The 12776-nt window shown below is 34.1% G+C and overlaps 1 protein-coding gene across 1 annotated transcript; it reads right to left on the minus strand.

Annotated features, from left to right (window-relative positions):
• Positions 1-329: 329 nt before the first annotated feature.
• Positions 330-12572, minus strand: LOC120326225 (solute carrier family 4 member 11-like). The gene is made up of 23 exons (XM_039392478.2): positions 12404-12572; positions 12079-12217; positions 11643-11851; positions 11520-11569; positions 11195-11294; positions 10410-10532; positions 10044-10134; positions 9558-9681; positions 9123-9338; positions 8419-8503; positions 8043-8165; positions 7858-7971; positions 6583-6715; positions 6245-6318; positions 5877-5927; positions 5042-5174; positions 4077-4183; positions 3697-3865; positions 3138-3314; positions 2954-3065; positions 2549-2629; positions 2165-2334; positions 330-1574 (listed from the first exon to the last, which is right to left on the minus strand). The coding sequence occupies exons 1-23, from the start codon at positions 12441-12443 to the stop codon at positions 1508-1510; spliced, it is 2688 nt and encodes an 895-aa protein (XP_039248412.2). The 5' UTR covers positions 12444-12572; the 3' UTR covers positions 330-1507.
• Positions 12573-12776: the final 204 nt, after the last annotated feature.

The following is a 12776-nucleotide window of genomic DNA, read 5'->3' on the forward strand; positions in this document are numbered from 1 at the left end:
TAGGACTAGGTGAGCACGTTGTGTCCATGATTAGTAAATAGCACAAAAATTTAGATATTTATGTATTATGCTAATAAACGCTAAGCTAGATCACGAGAACCCGAGATTGTCGAATATACCTATGAAATTGATGTCTCACTTTTTTCAGAATTCAAACGAATTAAGCTCAATTGAATTATAATAGTGCTTTCGAGATCAATCACAAATGCAAAAACCTTTCATCCCAACTCCCAAAGTTTTTAGATTCACCCGATAGGTTAAAATAACAAAAAACCTATCTTTCCACTACGTGGCGGTTTCACACAAGGCCAATAGAGCAAATCAAAATGTCGAAAATATTTTTGTATTAGCAAGTTCAAATTGACATAACACAACACACAAAATCAAGAAAAATCAAAAAAGAAATTGAATTTGGCAACTTCTGTAAGGAAGTTATGGAGTAATAAGATTATATGAATAAGTACAATAGACAAACAAATGGAACAACCAAGGACAGATGTTGTTCAAAGAATAGGTTACATGCAAAATTAATTTATAAACGAAAAACAGGAAATTCGAAGTTTGGATTGGCCCCAATTGGTATTTCCTAATTTTTGAAACTATTTACGGCTTAATTCCGCCCTTATCAAGTGTTTATGTTTATGGCATTCATCCTTGATGGGAGCAAAAAAACTTTCCTCAATCCATTCAAAACAATACGAAACAAGTAATTTAGGTACCGTGATTCTAAGTCAGGCGAGAAGGCTTAAATTGTATGGAGTGCTTTAATTCCAAATTAGAGATCATGCTTGGATTTAATAGGTTGAAAAGCAGAACAGGATATTACCAGTAAATATAAGTATCGATAGTACGAATTCAAATTGATCCATTCACAAAGTAGATCTCATCTCCAATATAAAATAGTACGGGTAAAAAGTACGAATTTGTTGAAGTACAATCATTTACAAAATATGGGAACAAACCTAAATAATAATAAATAAACTAACGAGTATCAGGCTTCTGTTCAAATCACGGTAATTTTGTGCGCATCAGCGGATAATAAGATGGAATTGCATTTAGATTTATGACGAAAAAGGCAAAAAAAATATACAGTCGTTGCAATCAAGATGAATTAACATATTTTAAATGGAACAAACTACAGAACAAGTAGTTCTACGCTTACAATTCCACGCATTACTTTAAAAGTAAAAATATCATCAAAATCAAGTGAACATCTCACAAAAGTAGAAATAATATTACTTAACTAACAAGCAAAAAGCACCTTTATAAAAGGAATATCAAATGTCCAAGTAATTCAGAGATTTTCACACATGTCTATTGCATGAAATAGTCAACTATTCACAAGTTCAAGAATGCATTAAAATATCTTCAATGTGAGCTTAATGCCGAGCACCATGGGATCGGAAGCTTCAGAAAATCACGTCTTGTGTGCTGGACTTAAGATACTGAATAGGGATGCCGGAATGTAAGACGTATTTTTACTCGCAGCAATCCAAGACAAAATCATTTATGTGAGATAAGAATCTAATATACAAAGATATCTTGTTTCGATGAACAGCGGAAGAACTTTGTGCCTACAAAAAAAATTAAAAATTGATATGCTGTTTATGAAAATGAAACCAAAAAATATGCAGTAATGCAAAAACTATTCAAACCGAAAATTGGCGTTATATTTTGGAAAATGCTTATCAGCAGTTTGTCAGTGTTTAGGAATTTTAGTAACTTTTACAAATCAGTAACTTGGCGTAAACAAGTACTTATTTTCAACTGGAAGTTAACTAATTCTGAGATTGTTGCAAATATCATGACATATGTACAAATTGCTGTTTTACGATACATTACCTCGTTCTATTTGAGCAAACGGGTACTCCCGTAGTGTGTGTACCAGGTTAGGGTTGGACCATAATTTTATTTCGATTTTCCTTATTTTAGTTCTATTACGAGTTCGTGGACCGTCTGTCTTAGCCAAGTGAATATACCCCCTGCCCATAGGTTTCAGTCCCTTTACACAACTTGATGCGAAGTAGGCGAACAAAATTAGTTACCTCCATATTGGTACACACACTTCTGGAACGCCAACAAACGTACTATTCAAAAAGCAAATACACTTAAATTTTTTCAAAATACATAACGAGACAACAATACAACACAACAGTTATCTCACCTTATCGGTAATAGCAAAAGAATTATAACGGGAAAAATCATCTTCAAATAAAATTGCTTCGAGAAACCAAAAACACAAACAACAGCAAGTTGAACTAATTGGCAAATCGTGAACAAATGAAGTTTCCTTTGTGGTACTTTGCGAACGTAGTGATTTGGTGGATAGGAACTCTGAAATTTGCAAAATAAATCCATGATAATTGCTATACATTCGTGAATATAACAGTGATATCCAATCAAGATATATGCTATAAATGGTTTAATGGCAATGGGTGTGACGAGATGTTTGCTTCAATTATTTCAAATAGTTTCATTGTAGATGGATTATAAGTGGAGATTTTCTATTTTAAAGTATTGTTGTGACACACACATATATTGTACTTACCCCTTCGGTAAAGAAAAGTAACATTCTGTCAAACAGTTGATTGCCAACAAACGACATTAGTCCAAGGTAAAGAAAAAGGCCCTGAAAACAAACATTGAATCATAAAATATGAGCAATTACGTAATTCGTATTCGTTAAGTGATAATCGTGATTGATGGTGAGGACGATAAATAAATAAGCGATAATTAAATCATTACCTGGTCGCTGGACGCTTTTGATAGATTATGTTTCGTAATTTTGCCCTGATTAACGTTTGACCGTGAATGACCTGTTTAGACTTTTATTTAAAATAGTCCACTGAAGCTGATACATGATGCTGAAATGGTCGTTTAATGTATATTCTACTATGACGGTTTATTTTCGACATAGATTTAAAGCAAACACACCTAAAAAAGGAAATTTTACCTGGAAAACAGCGACAGGAATATATTGCAGTACATGAACAAAAAGAAGAGAGAGGCCGATGAAAATATGAGACACTAATGTCGTTATTCTTGTCTCACGAACTTTCACGATTCTGAAACGAGATAATTAACGATAACGAATGTTCATTATATATTTCTACATTTACCATTCGTAGTATACTCACTCGTCTTCCACGGTCCCAAGGTTAGTGACGTGCTTTTCTACATCGGCAAGAGCTCTGACATGCATCGGAGAATGTGGCAACGCAGAATGTAACCAAGGTAAATTAAAAATTGAAAGAATGGCATTGATTAGGGCAACTACTATCAAATCCCAATGACAAGAAGATCCTTTCTGTAACCTGAAAATATGAAGGTTTTTTTTAGTTGTAAGGATAGAGCAGATATCTCAAAAAGTTAACTAATCAGATAGCATGTAATTGATTAAGGCGCTCCAGAAGTGTGTGTTCCAATGTTGAGGTATCTAATTTTGTTGGCCTATTATACATCAAGTTGTGTAAAGGGACTGAAACCTATGGACAGGGAGTATATTCACTTGGCTAACAGTTCCCGAACTCGTAATAGAACTAAAATAAGGAAAATCGAAATAATATTATGGCATAACCCTAACCTGGTACACACACACTACGGGCGTACCCTGATTCATACATAAAAATACTGTATTCCGAAGATACACAGCATTTTATTTGCCTTGATAATAGAAAAGGATTTTGAACAACATACTTGTTGGAAGGTGTGTTTACTAGTTCAGCCGTGACATTGTCGTCGACGTAAAATAAACAGCTGAGTGACAAGCCAAGACCAGCAGCTACAAGTACGGCATCGAATCGCAACTTGTGAAATGGGGCTAACTCCAATTTGATTTGCTCAGGAACAAAGTTGAATGGGGCAACTAAAAATAAACAGTAATGTAATGGAGATGCCACCAATGACCACATTTTGACGACATACTCAAATTTAACTGAACATCACACACTGTTACTGTTTTTACGTATATATCACACAACACAACATAAATTATACAAAGCAAAATAACCACTTCAATATAAATTAAACAAAATAATATCCCAACGTCATGAATTACGCAAAATGTCACCACTTACGATTTATATCTCTGAATGCGATCGATCCAATTACTGAAAATATAATGACTGAAATTGGAAGAGCGAAATCTGCCAAAATTTCACGTTTCGTTGATGATAAAAATTGCCTGAAAAAGCAATTATTTCAATTAAATTATTTTCGAATAAATTATATGAATCGCAATCATTGGTATTATGATAAAAATATCACGTATAAAGTTAAATGAAATACTGTAGGGCAGAAGGTTCCCGAACTGTGAGTCGAGGCACATTCGAAAAACGATCCTTTGCCTAAAAAAGCTATATCTTTTCTATCCGCGTTTACAACTATTGGCAAAATAATTTGAATTTAACGTTAGAGAAAAGAACGGCTGTAAATATCGGATAACAGAGGCATTATTTCGTTTATTTGCACATAAACAACTTTACCACGTCGTAAATTTTCATTACAGAAGTCTTTTTTTTTTCAATGTGTAGTAGTTTTATCACAGAAAGGAAACGCGTCGTGAGTCTAAAAAGTGTGAGAATCTCTGTTTTGATGGGTCAGAATCATCAAATTATTTCTGTTAGACCGTCGGCGTAGAGTGTCTTTCGTGTCGGTCATATATTTTAAACCTTGTCACAGGCCAAGGCATTTTAACCTTGATCGAAATAAAAATCGGTGCTCCTGGAGTATGCGCATCAAGATGTCGCATAACCTGAACCCTAACCTGGTACACAACCTGATTTCAGGTTGTGCGCCATCTTGGTGCGCATACTTCAGGAGGTCCTAAAAACCACCTTGAATGTAAAGTCTAGCTATATCTAGAATTTCATCAAGACAAGCAAATTAATATGCATGATGTGCAAGACGGCGTCACTTTTTAAAGTGACTAACGGAACACGGAACATCTGCACTTGTCAATAATCTGGTGCCGAGAAGCGGGCCTAACATCAGGTACAACACATAACTCAACAAATAAAAAAGTGAAACAGTCTTAACTCACGATTGCTCAAAACGAAGGATGATCATGGCGAGTGACAGTGTACCAAACATCAAAAACAAGAAAAGAACGAAGTTTTCCGGTCGAACACAGTAATATTCATTTAAACAGTTATCTGGCAATGGCTTTGTAGTACCTGTTCCAAACATAAAAATAAAATAAAAAATATTTTGACATTTATTGATATTTGATTACGGGCCCCGACCATGCTTATATACACATTGTATAATACTTTCTACAAACACATGAAAATATACATAGGCCACTGCTCAAATATTTAATAGGAGGCTTATGGCTATTACTTCAATTAATATTTAGCCTCGAATTTCAGTGAAATCACACTCAGGAGTAATTAATGAGTTTAAAACCGTGTTGAACTGGTGATTACATCTCCGGATTGTCTAGTGTTTTTCCATGTTGGGATTGCATTAAAGGCGATAACGTCAGTTGAATTACCACGCAAACATTTATGTGGGTATTTGAAACGACATGCTTTTATGAGAAAGATATAAAATACATCAAGTCAAGTTTATTTTTTCCAACCAGTAAAAAATATAACAATACAATACATATCAATATTTGCGCAAACCTCAGAAATGAGTTATTTTACAACAGTTAAATTATGAAATCGCATCCGCAAAAGTTCAAATACTCTCCTGACTTTGTAATATCGTACAAACTTAATGATACTAAAAATAAGAAATCAGATTGTCATGCCAATAAAATATTTTTTTGTTGTTGTATTGTAAAGATGTTATTGAATACCCCGTATAAGTATTTAATAGTTCTCTTTCATTAAACAAATTGAAACTATAATTGTAAAACATATTTCACGTACTTGAATTTAATTCATACTTCGTTGAATTGAAATTGTAATTTTTTTCGTGATCTGGAAAAAAAATAAAAATTGAACCAGAACTTTTTACTTTGGTAATACACTTCCATAGAAAATACCATAAAGCACTTAAATAAGAGCACCGAATATTTCGATGTAGGTTGATGACACGATTCCAAGTACTCCAGTGAAAAGTATTTTATTGCCATCTTTACATGTACGAATATTACTATTGGAAAGAACGTAACAGTAACAATAAGACAGTATGGTAATAGGTAACTTCCTATCTGGTTCACTAATCATTAGACAAGGTTTTCCAGAATTGAGTTTAGCGTAAACCAAACTGAAATTTCAAACAGTCATACACTTACTTTCCATAGTTGAAAGTACGGCATCAGCAATAAAGGCGAGGCCGACAAAGAATGCAAATATTTCCTCGGTTGATCTGTAAAAGGAAAGAAAGCTATTTACTAAGATAAAATGAAGTGATTATACGAAGAATTTAAATTTGAAAAGAAAAATCTCCAGACTACCTTAAATATAGTAGACATATTTGAACACAGGTGACTACTTATTTCATCAATGCACATGTTATGTCTTGTTCATAATTATAATTGAGTAGCGTCTTTCTAATGATAGACAATGTAAAACAGGTAGTTTTTATCTTCAGATCATTCGTTATTCTGTTGTGATTATCATTTATTATTACCTTGTGGAATATCTCATCAATTTGCTGGCATGAAAGCAACCTTGTAGAAATATAAAGAACGAATTCCATAATCCAACCATTGCATACAACGCTAGGAAGTCGACACTGATCACATCGCTGACCATATATATCACTAAACAAAGTAGCGTAGTATATCAAACCATTATAATAGACATCCGGGAGATTGTAATTTAAATATCAAAAACATTTAACAAAAGAGCGAAGTACCACGTCCACAGGTTGCAATTAGCCTATGCATGGATATCTTAGTAATACAATTTGCGGTAATCGAGATTAAATTGACGCCATTTCCCAGCTTCTCAGAGGTTGGTACCATAAACTACTTGTCATATATATATATATATATATATATATGACATCACGTGGGAAGGAAGATTTGATACAAAACTACTTATTTAATCAAAATGGTATATTTCATTCAAAAAGCGGCCTCCATTCAGCAGTAACCGCGATCTTTACTATATTTATACCCGAGTATATAGTTCGACGAGCACTTGTAGGATAGGATATATATATTTATCCCGGGAGAAAAGGAAAGCCGATGAGATGGTATCTTACACGTGGACTTGGCGGTACCAGCGGTTACGTCGGCAAAGAGTCTAGTAATCTGCTTTCATATAATTACCCCCCATGGGATTCCTACCTGGGAAACCACACAGGGTAATCATACGTGCGGTGGCGTGCGTATTCCTAACGCTTGGCACGATGCGCCACACCGCTGAGCGCTAATGTCAATCGATATCTTATTAATGGAAGCATGCGGGTCGTTGCTAACTGAAGTAACGATAAATTTATCCCAGGGAAACTTATATTTAATCTCAGTAACATGGATCGGTTGTCAGAGACTTTTAAGTTAAATGCTGAATCTAACGTAAAGAATTTTGAGCATTCTGAGAGAAGAGGCGAGCGAATGAGAAAATAATTAGGGACGAAACTGAAGAAAGTATAATAATAACAATAATTTATCGTGAATGTGCCTGTAATAAAAGCCACTCAGTGACTCTATATTTGATATCCTGTTTCTACACCCATGTTAAAGCAAATTTTTATATTCTATATTAGTCTTCATTAATAACCAGCAATTTAAATGTCTTTTCATCGCAAAATGTCATATTTACTAAATGCCGGGTGTTTTATTTAAATATTTGTTCTAAAATTGGAGATAAGGCAAGATGAATACTCACTCAAAGTGAGAGTTTGTGATAACCATATTAGCATATTTCAAAATTAATAAGGGACTTTGAGAAAAATTACCTTTAACGTAAAGTGCAAGTGGCGCAGTTGTAATGAGTACCAACAAGGGTTGACCGCTGATCAATGAAAACACCAGTCCTCCAAATGTTTGAGCCAAAATACATGAAGCCACGCCTAAATAGTTAAAAGGAAGTATGTGATTAAACATATTTATCATCTTTTATGTGCAATATAGTCTCTCTTACCTATTTTTCCGTTTGTGTTTTTCTCATACAAAGCACCAAAGGCAATATCGGGTAATAAACAGGAGAAATATAAAAAGAATGTCGTCGCGATCACTTTTCGTAATGTGTTTTTACCGACAAAGCCTGAAAACAAAGAGGCCCAGATTAGATTTCGCAGAGATACGGAAGTAACTTTCTAATCCTGAGGTCTCCTGCGTTTTACAATACACTGTGTTGCAATAAATTACGTGGACATACAAAATTTTTAATTTGGTTATCTATTCACTGATTAGATAGTTCACCAACTATTTCAAGTGGTTTTTCTTGAACTGAAAAAAAGTAGTATTCTTGAGAAGTAAAAGCAGGCAATTCAACACAAAATAACTCGTACACCTACCGTCAATAAAATCAGAAGGGTAGTAAGGCAGTCTTCGTCGAATATCATCAATAGCGCCTCGTCCAAAATGATAAAACGGATATTCCTTTAACAAAAGTAATCAGTATGAATACACTCACTTCCGAGATATACGGCTATATACCTATCTTTCGGAATGATTGGAATGAACGACTTGAGTGTGTTGTGTAGTAATTATTTTGGTTAATTGTGAAAAAAACTTAAAAGCTTTTGCGATCGATAATCGTAGGTACGGTCATATGAATGAGCATGTAAAACAAGATATCACCAAGTGCTGTTTTTAGGTCATCCTAATATACTGAATCCAGAGTGTGACTTTCTCTTGGTTAGAAGACTAAACCATATCATGTTTCAATTCAAAGGCGAATTAGCCTATTTCAATCGACTGGGGTAACCAAAATATAGTGTAGAATCGACGTGGTCAAAAATATTCAGGCTCAGTATGATGCAACTTCCAAATGGAAATTCTGGTCCCACGATTAATACCTTACCAGCAAATATCTAAATCGTCTAATTTAATTATTGATATCAATCAAACAATCAAATTTTTCGCCGTAGATGTGAATGTCTTAACGCTTACTGCTGACAATGACGCCAAATTAGTCCTTACATCATTTTTTCAACGCATTCCATTGTCGAAATCGGCGAAATGACAAAGAGAAGATAAAAAAAATCACGCAATTCACCTCCATTTCGTCATAGGGGTCTTTGCCTCCTGCCTCTTCAAAACTGTTGGTCAGTAACGACAACCCGTTTTCTGCTCTGAAGCTCTCATGTTGTTTTATCAAAACTTGTTTGAACTCATCTTCCGTGGAGGCATTGCTCAAACTTCTCCGGAAATATATGTTGGTCATAAGGGATGAAAATGTACGTCCAACCTCAACGGCATTTTTTGTGAATTTCTGTAAAACAACCATTGACTGTAGGTGCTAGTAACCGCGTAATGATCCATATAAACTGCTTATAGGGAAGACAAATTTGAGTCGAATATGGGCAAAACCTTGATGAAGATACCGGTTGCACATTGAGTAAATTAACTAAATTAAACAACGAACAAATGTTATGAAGCGCGGGCGTGGACGATATAAACTGAGATGTATATTGTAATAAACAACACAAACCTCTCTTTCTGGTGCAACAACTGCAATCACGAAAGAAACTTCCGTGAATTTATTTCCCAAGTTTAAAGGATGACGTAATCTTGCAATCACAACATGACTCTTTTTCAACATCGGCAAAATACACCTGTTGTAGTAATGTTAAGTTATATTTTACTGACTTCTGCTTTAAAACGTATCGACCGCTAGGAATGAAAGCAAGGTTAAAAAGCGTGTACTTTCTGAAAATGTACTAAGCAGACGAAAGAATGAAAAAATTCACGTCTTGTTATATCGCAAAACACTCGGGGATGATTACTTGCAGAATAGGCAAGAAATGGGTAATAGTATTAGCAAAGACCGAATTCAATTCAATTTTGTCAAGTAATAACAAAGAATTTTCAAAGGAATTTCATTTGCTTTTGCTATTTATGAAGTACCTGTATTTACTAATAATAAATATTTTAAATTTTTGACAACACAATTGTGAAATACCAACTATATACTTACAAAGTAGTTAGCCACGTTTCCTCGTACGTTGTGCCTTCTTTCAGATATTTTACACCTTGTATTGTTTCACGGAGAGTATCAGAAGATGCCACTATAACATAAATACATAAACATGTAAAACATATAGAAAGATTGAATAAATCACCACAACTGGTATCGAATGAGCTAATTGGTATCGACCGAAACAAAACCAACAATTTCGTAACATTGAGATCCGGTTTATTAAATTTAAATTCAGCTCTTTTTTAAATTAAAATCGGCTGCTTGTTTGGAACTCAATCGAAAACAAATATAGGGATTTGTGAGTGTGAGTATTGAGTAGTGTTGAATATGGGTAATCGTTAAGAAAAAGTCACTATCACTTACTAGAGTCAGTCGCAGTTGGATGATTTGTAAAGAACGCTTTATCAGCCCGAACATAAATTTTATCCTCCCCTGCTACATCTTTACGTAGTTTTTCCATCATTTTTTCTATAATGGTTTCCAAATCTGAAAAAACGATATTGTAGGACAAAACTGATTACTAAACGATAAAGGAGAATATGCAATGATCCTGATCAGAGAAACGGAATTCAAAGTCGGATCACTATAACATAGAATATTGAGCTTGTTTATGAGTTCCTTTAAAACAGAACATGTCATCGTTTATATTTCGTGTTTGAAAATCACCAAATTTTACAGCATAAACATATTATGAATTTTCGTTAATATCAAGCTGAGAGCATGATCGATTCGATACATGTATTCATCTAAAATGGCAAACGTGATATACGCTCTTATTTTAAATACCAACATTATTTTTCTGCATTTTTACCAAATTTGGATATAAAATCATGACAATATAAATTGGAGGCTTTCCAACAACATAGTGCAAGCGTATGCTATAAAGTTATTATCCCGCCAAAGCCTCTGGTTTGGTTTACACAATATTCTAGATTAGAATGTATAATACTAAAAATAGCACTTCTATTTGAAAATAGTCAAAAAATCATTTAATATAACAAGCATCACTGTCTCTTAGTTTCGTTAATCGAATTTGATTAGTATAGCAAAAGAATTTAAAATAATTACATATATCAAAATCGGAACGAAAGTACCTTTTCAATAATGAAAACGTTTAGGTGCCGGAGACAGTTAATGTATAAACTAACCTGTATCCGGAAGATCCAATAAGACGGTAGGCTGAAGTAGAAACTTTGCTAAATCTTTATGAGCTCGAACCTCCTCAGTAAAATCTTTCAAAGGGAGATTCTGGAATTAAACGCGATAGTACTGGATCAATGAGTACCGTACAAATAATAGATTTAACCTATATAGTTATAAAGGATAAGTTATGGGCCCAACACAGCATAGTACATGCCTTAAGGTCAAGTTCGACCTATGATCCGTACCATATCACACATCCCGTTTCACCACGAAGATTTGATATCTATTCTGCACAAAATTTTATTGAATATGCATACATTTATTATATACCTTTCTGATCTTCAATATCAATTCTCTTTCCGCATCCTCTTCATCGTAATCTATAGATGTATTTAAAATAATTAGGAAATTCATTTCGTTATTTTGGTAACTAAAATATGATGAGATTCTTACCAATTGTCCATATTGAATTTTTTTTCATTGTACTACGACGTTTGTAAGTTCCCCACATGGATGGTCGACGTAATCCCATAGTTCCTCGTCTACTGAACGACTTATCAGCTCGAGACTGTCGCATTCTCAACGCCCGACTGGGACGTACTCCGTCCTCGCCAGTTGATGAGATTTCCACGTCGATATCACTACCATGAGACTCGGGAATTCTGTATAAAGAAATGCGTAATATAGGGCGGAGTACAGGTACAACTTGAATCTCATATTTTGCTTTATCACTGTATAAGTTATCGAAAGGCTTAAGCAGCTAGTACCATTTAATACTTAGCATACTCTGAAGTAATGTTTTTTTTTGTGAAAGTGGTCATTATCTTATGATTGACAAAACTTGAAATATTGATCAAAAACCTATATATACTGTACATAGGAAGTGTACCTCGAGTTCTTCGCCAGTTTACCATTAAAAGAAACCATGTTGGGAGTACTAGACGAATCTACGTTTGAACTGGATATCGATTCATTTTCTTCTTCGTCTACGATTTCTTGCACTGCTGCCAAATTAGTGAAACTACCTCCTGAAACACATAAATATAAAAAGTGTTATAAGACAAATTATCATAATTCAAACATATGTATCATTGATATTGAAGACCAACGCATCATTGGTTTGAATGAGTATCAAGAAATGACTTTAAGTTGTAAGAAATTCAGACCTTACCGTATAGTTTATAATTTTAATTACATAACAATAAAAAGCATACCCTCATTCGAAAATCGTCCATCGTTAGGGTGAAGCGACATGGTTTGTTTCAGCCTCCACTTTACAAACTTTATGCTTTTGTATTTGCAAAATAACTTTAATTTAGCTCAAGAATCTAGTTTTTAATTGTCATATAGTAAACCACATACAATTGTTCTGTTAATCAAAACAAGTAAAACAATTACCGGGAGTTAGTAAATTACTATGCGAGCCATCGTTAAGTCATAATTATGGTCAATTTTCTGTGAAGACTAATCAGTAAATTGTAACGTAAGTTTCGCTGATCAGGGAAAGATTTCAGTTGTCCCCATGCGAACTCGATAGAGATTAGAGGCATGAAATAAAAGCAATACGTTAATGAATTAGTAGTAAGA

The sequence above is a fragment of the Styela clava genome, chromosome 4, assembly GCF_964204865.1.
Source record: "Styela clava chromosome 4, kaStyClav1.hap1.2, whole genome shotgun sequence".
NCBI lineage: Eukaryota > Metazoa > Chordata > Ascidiacea > Stolidobranchia > Styelidae > Styela > Styela clava.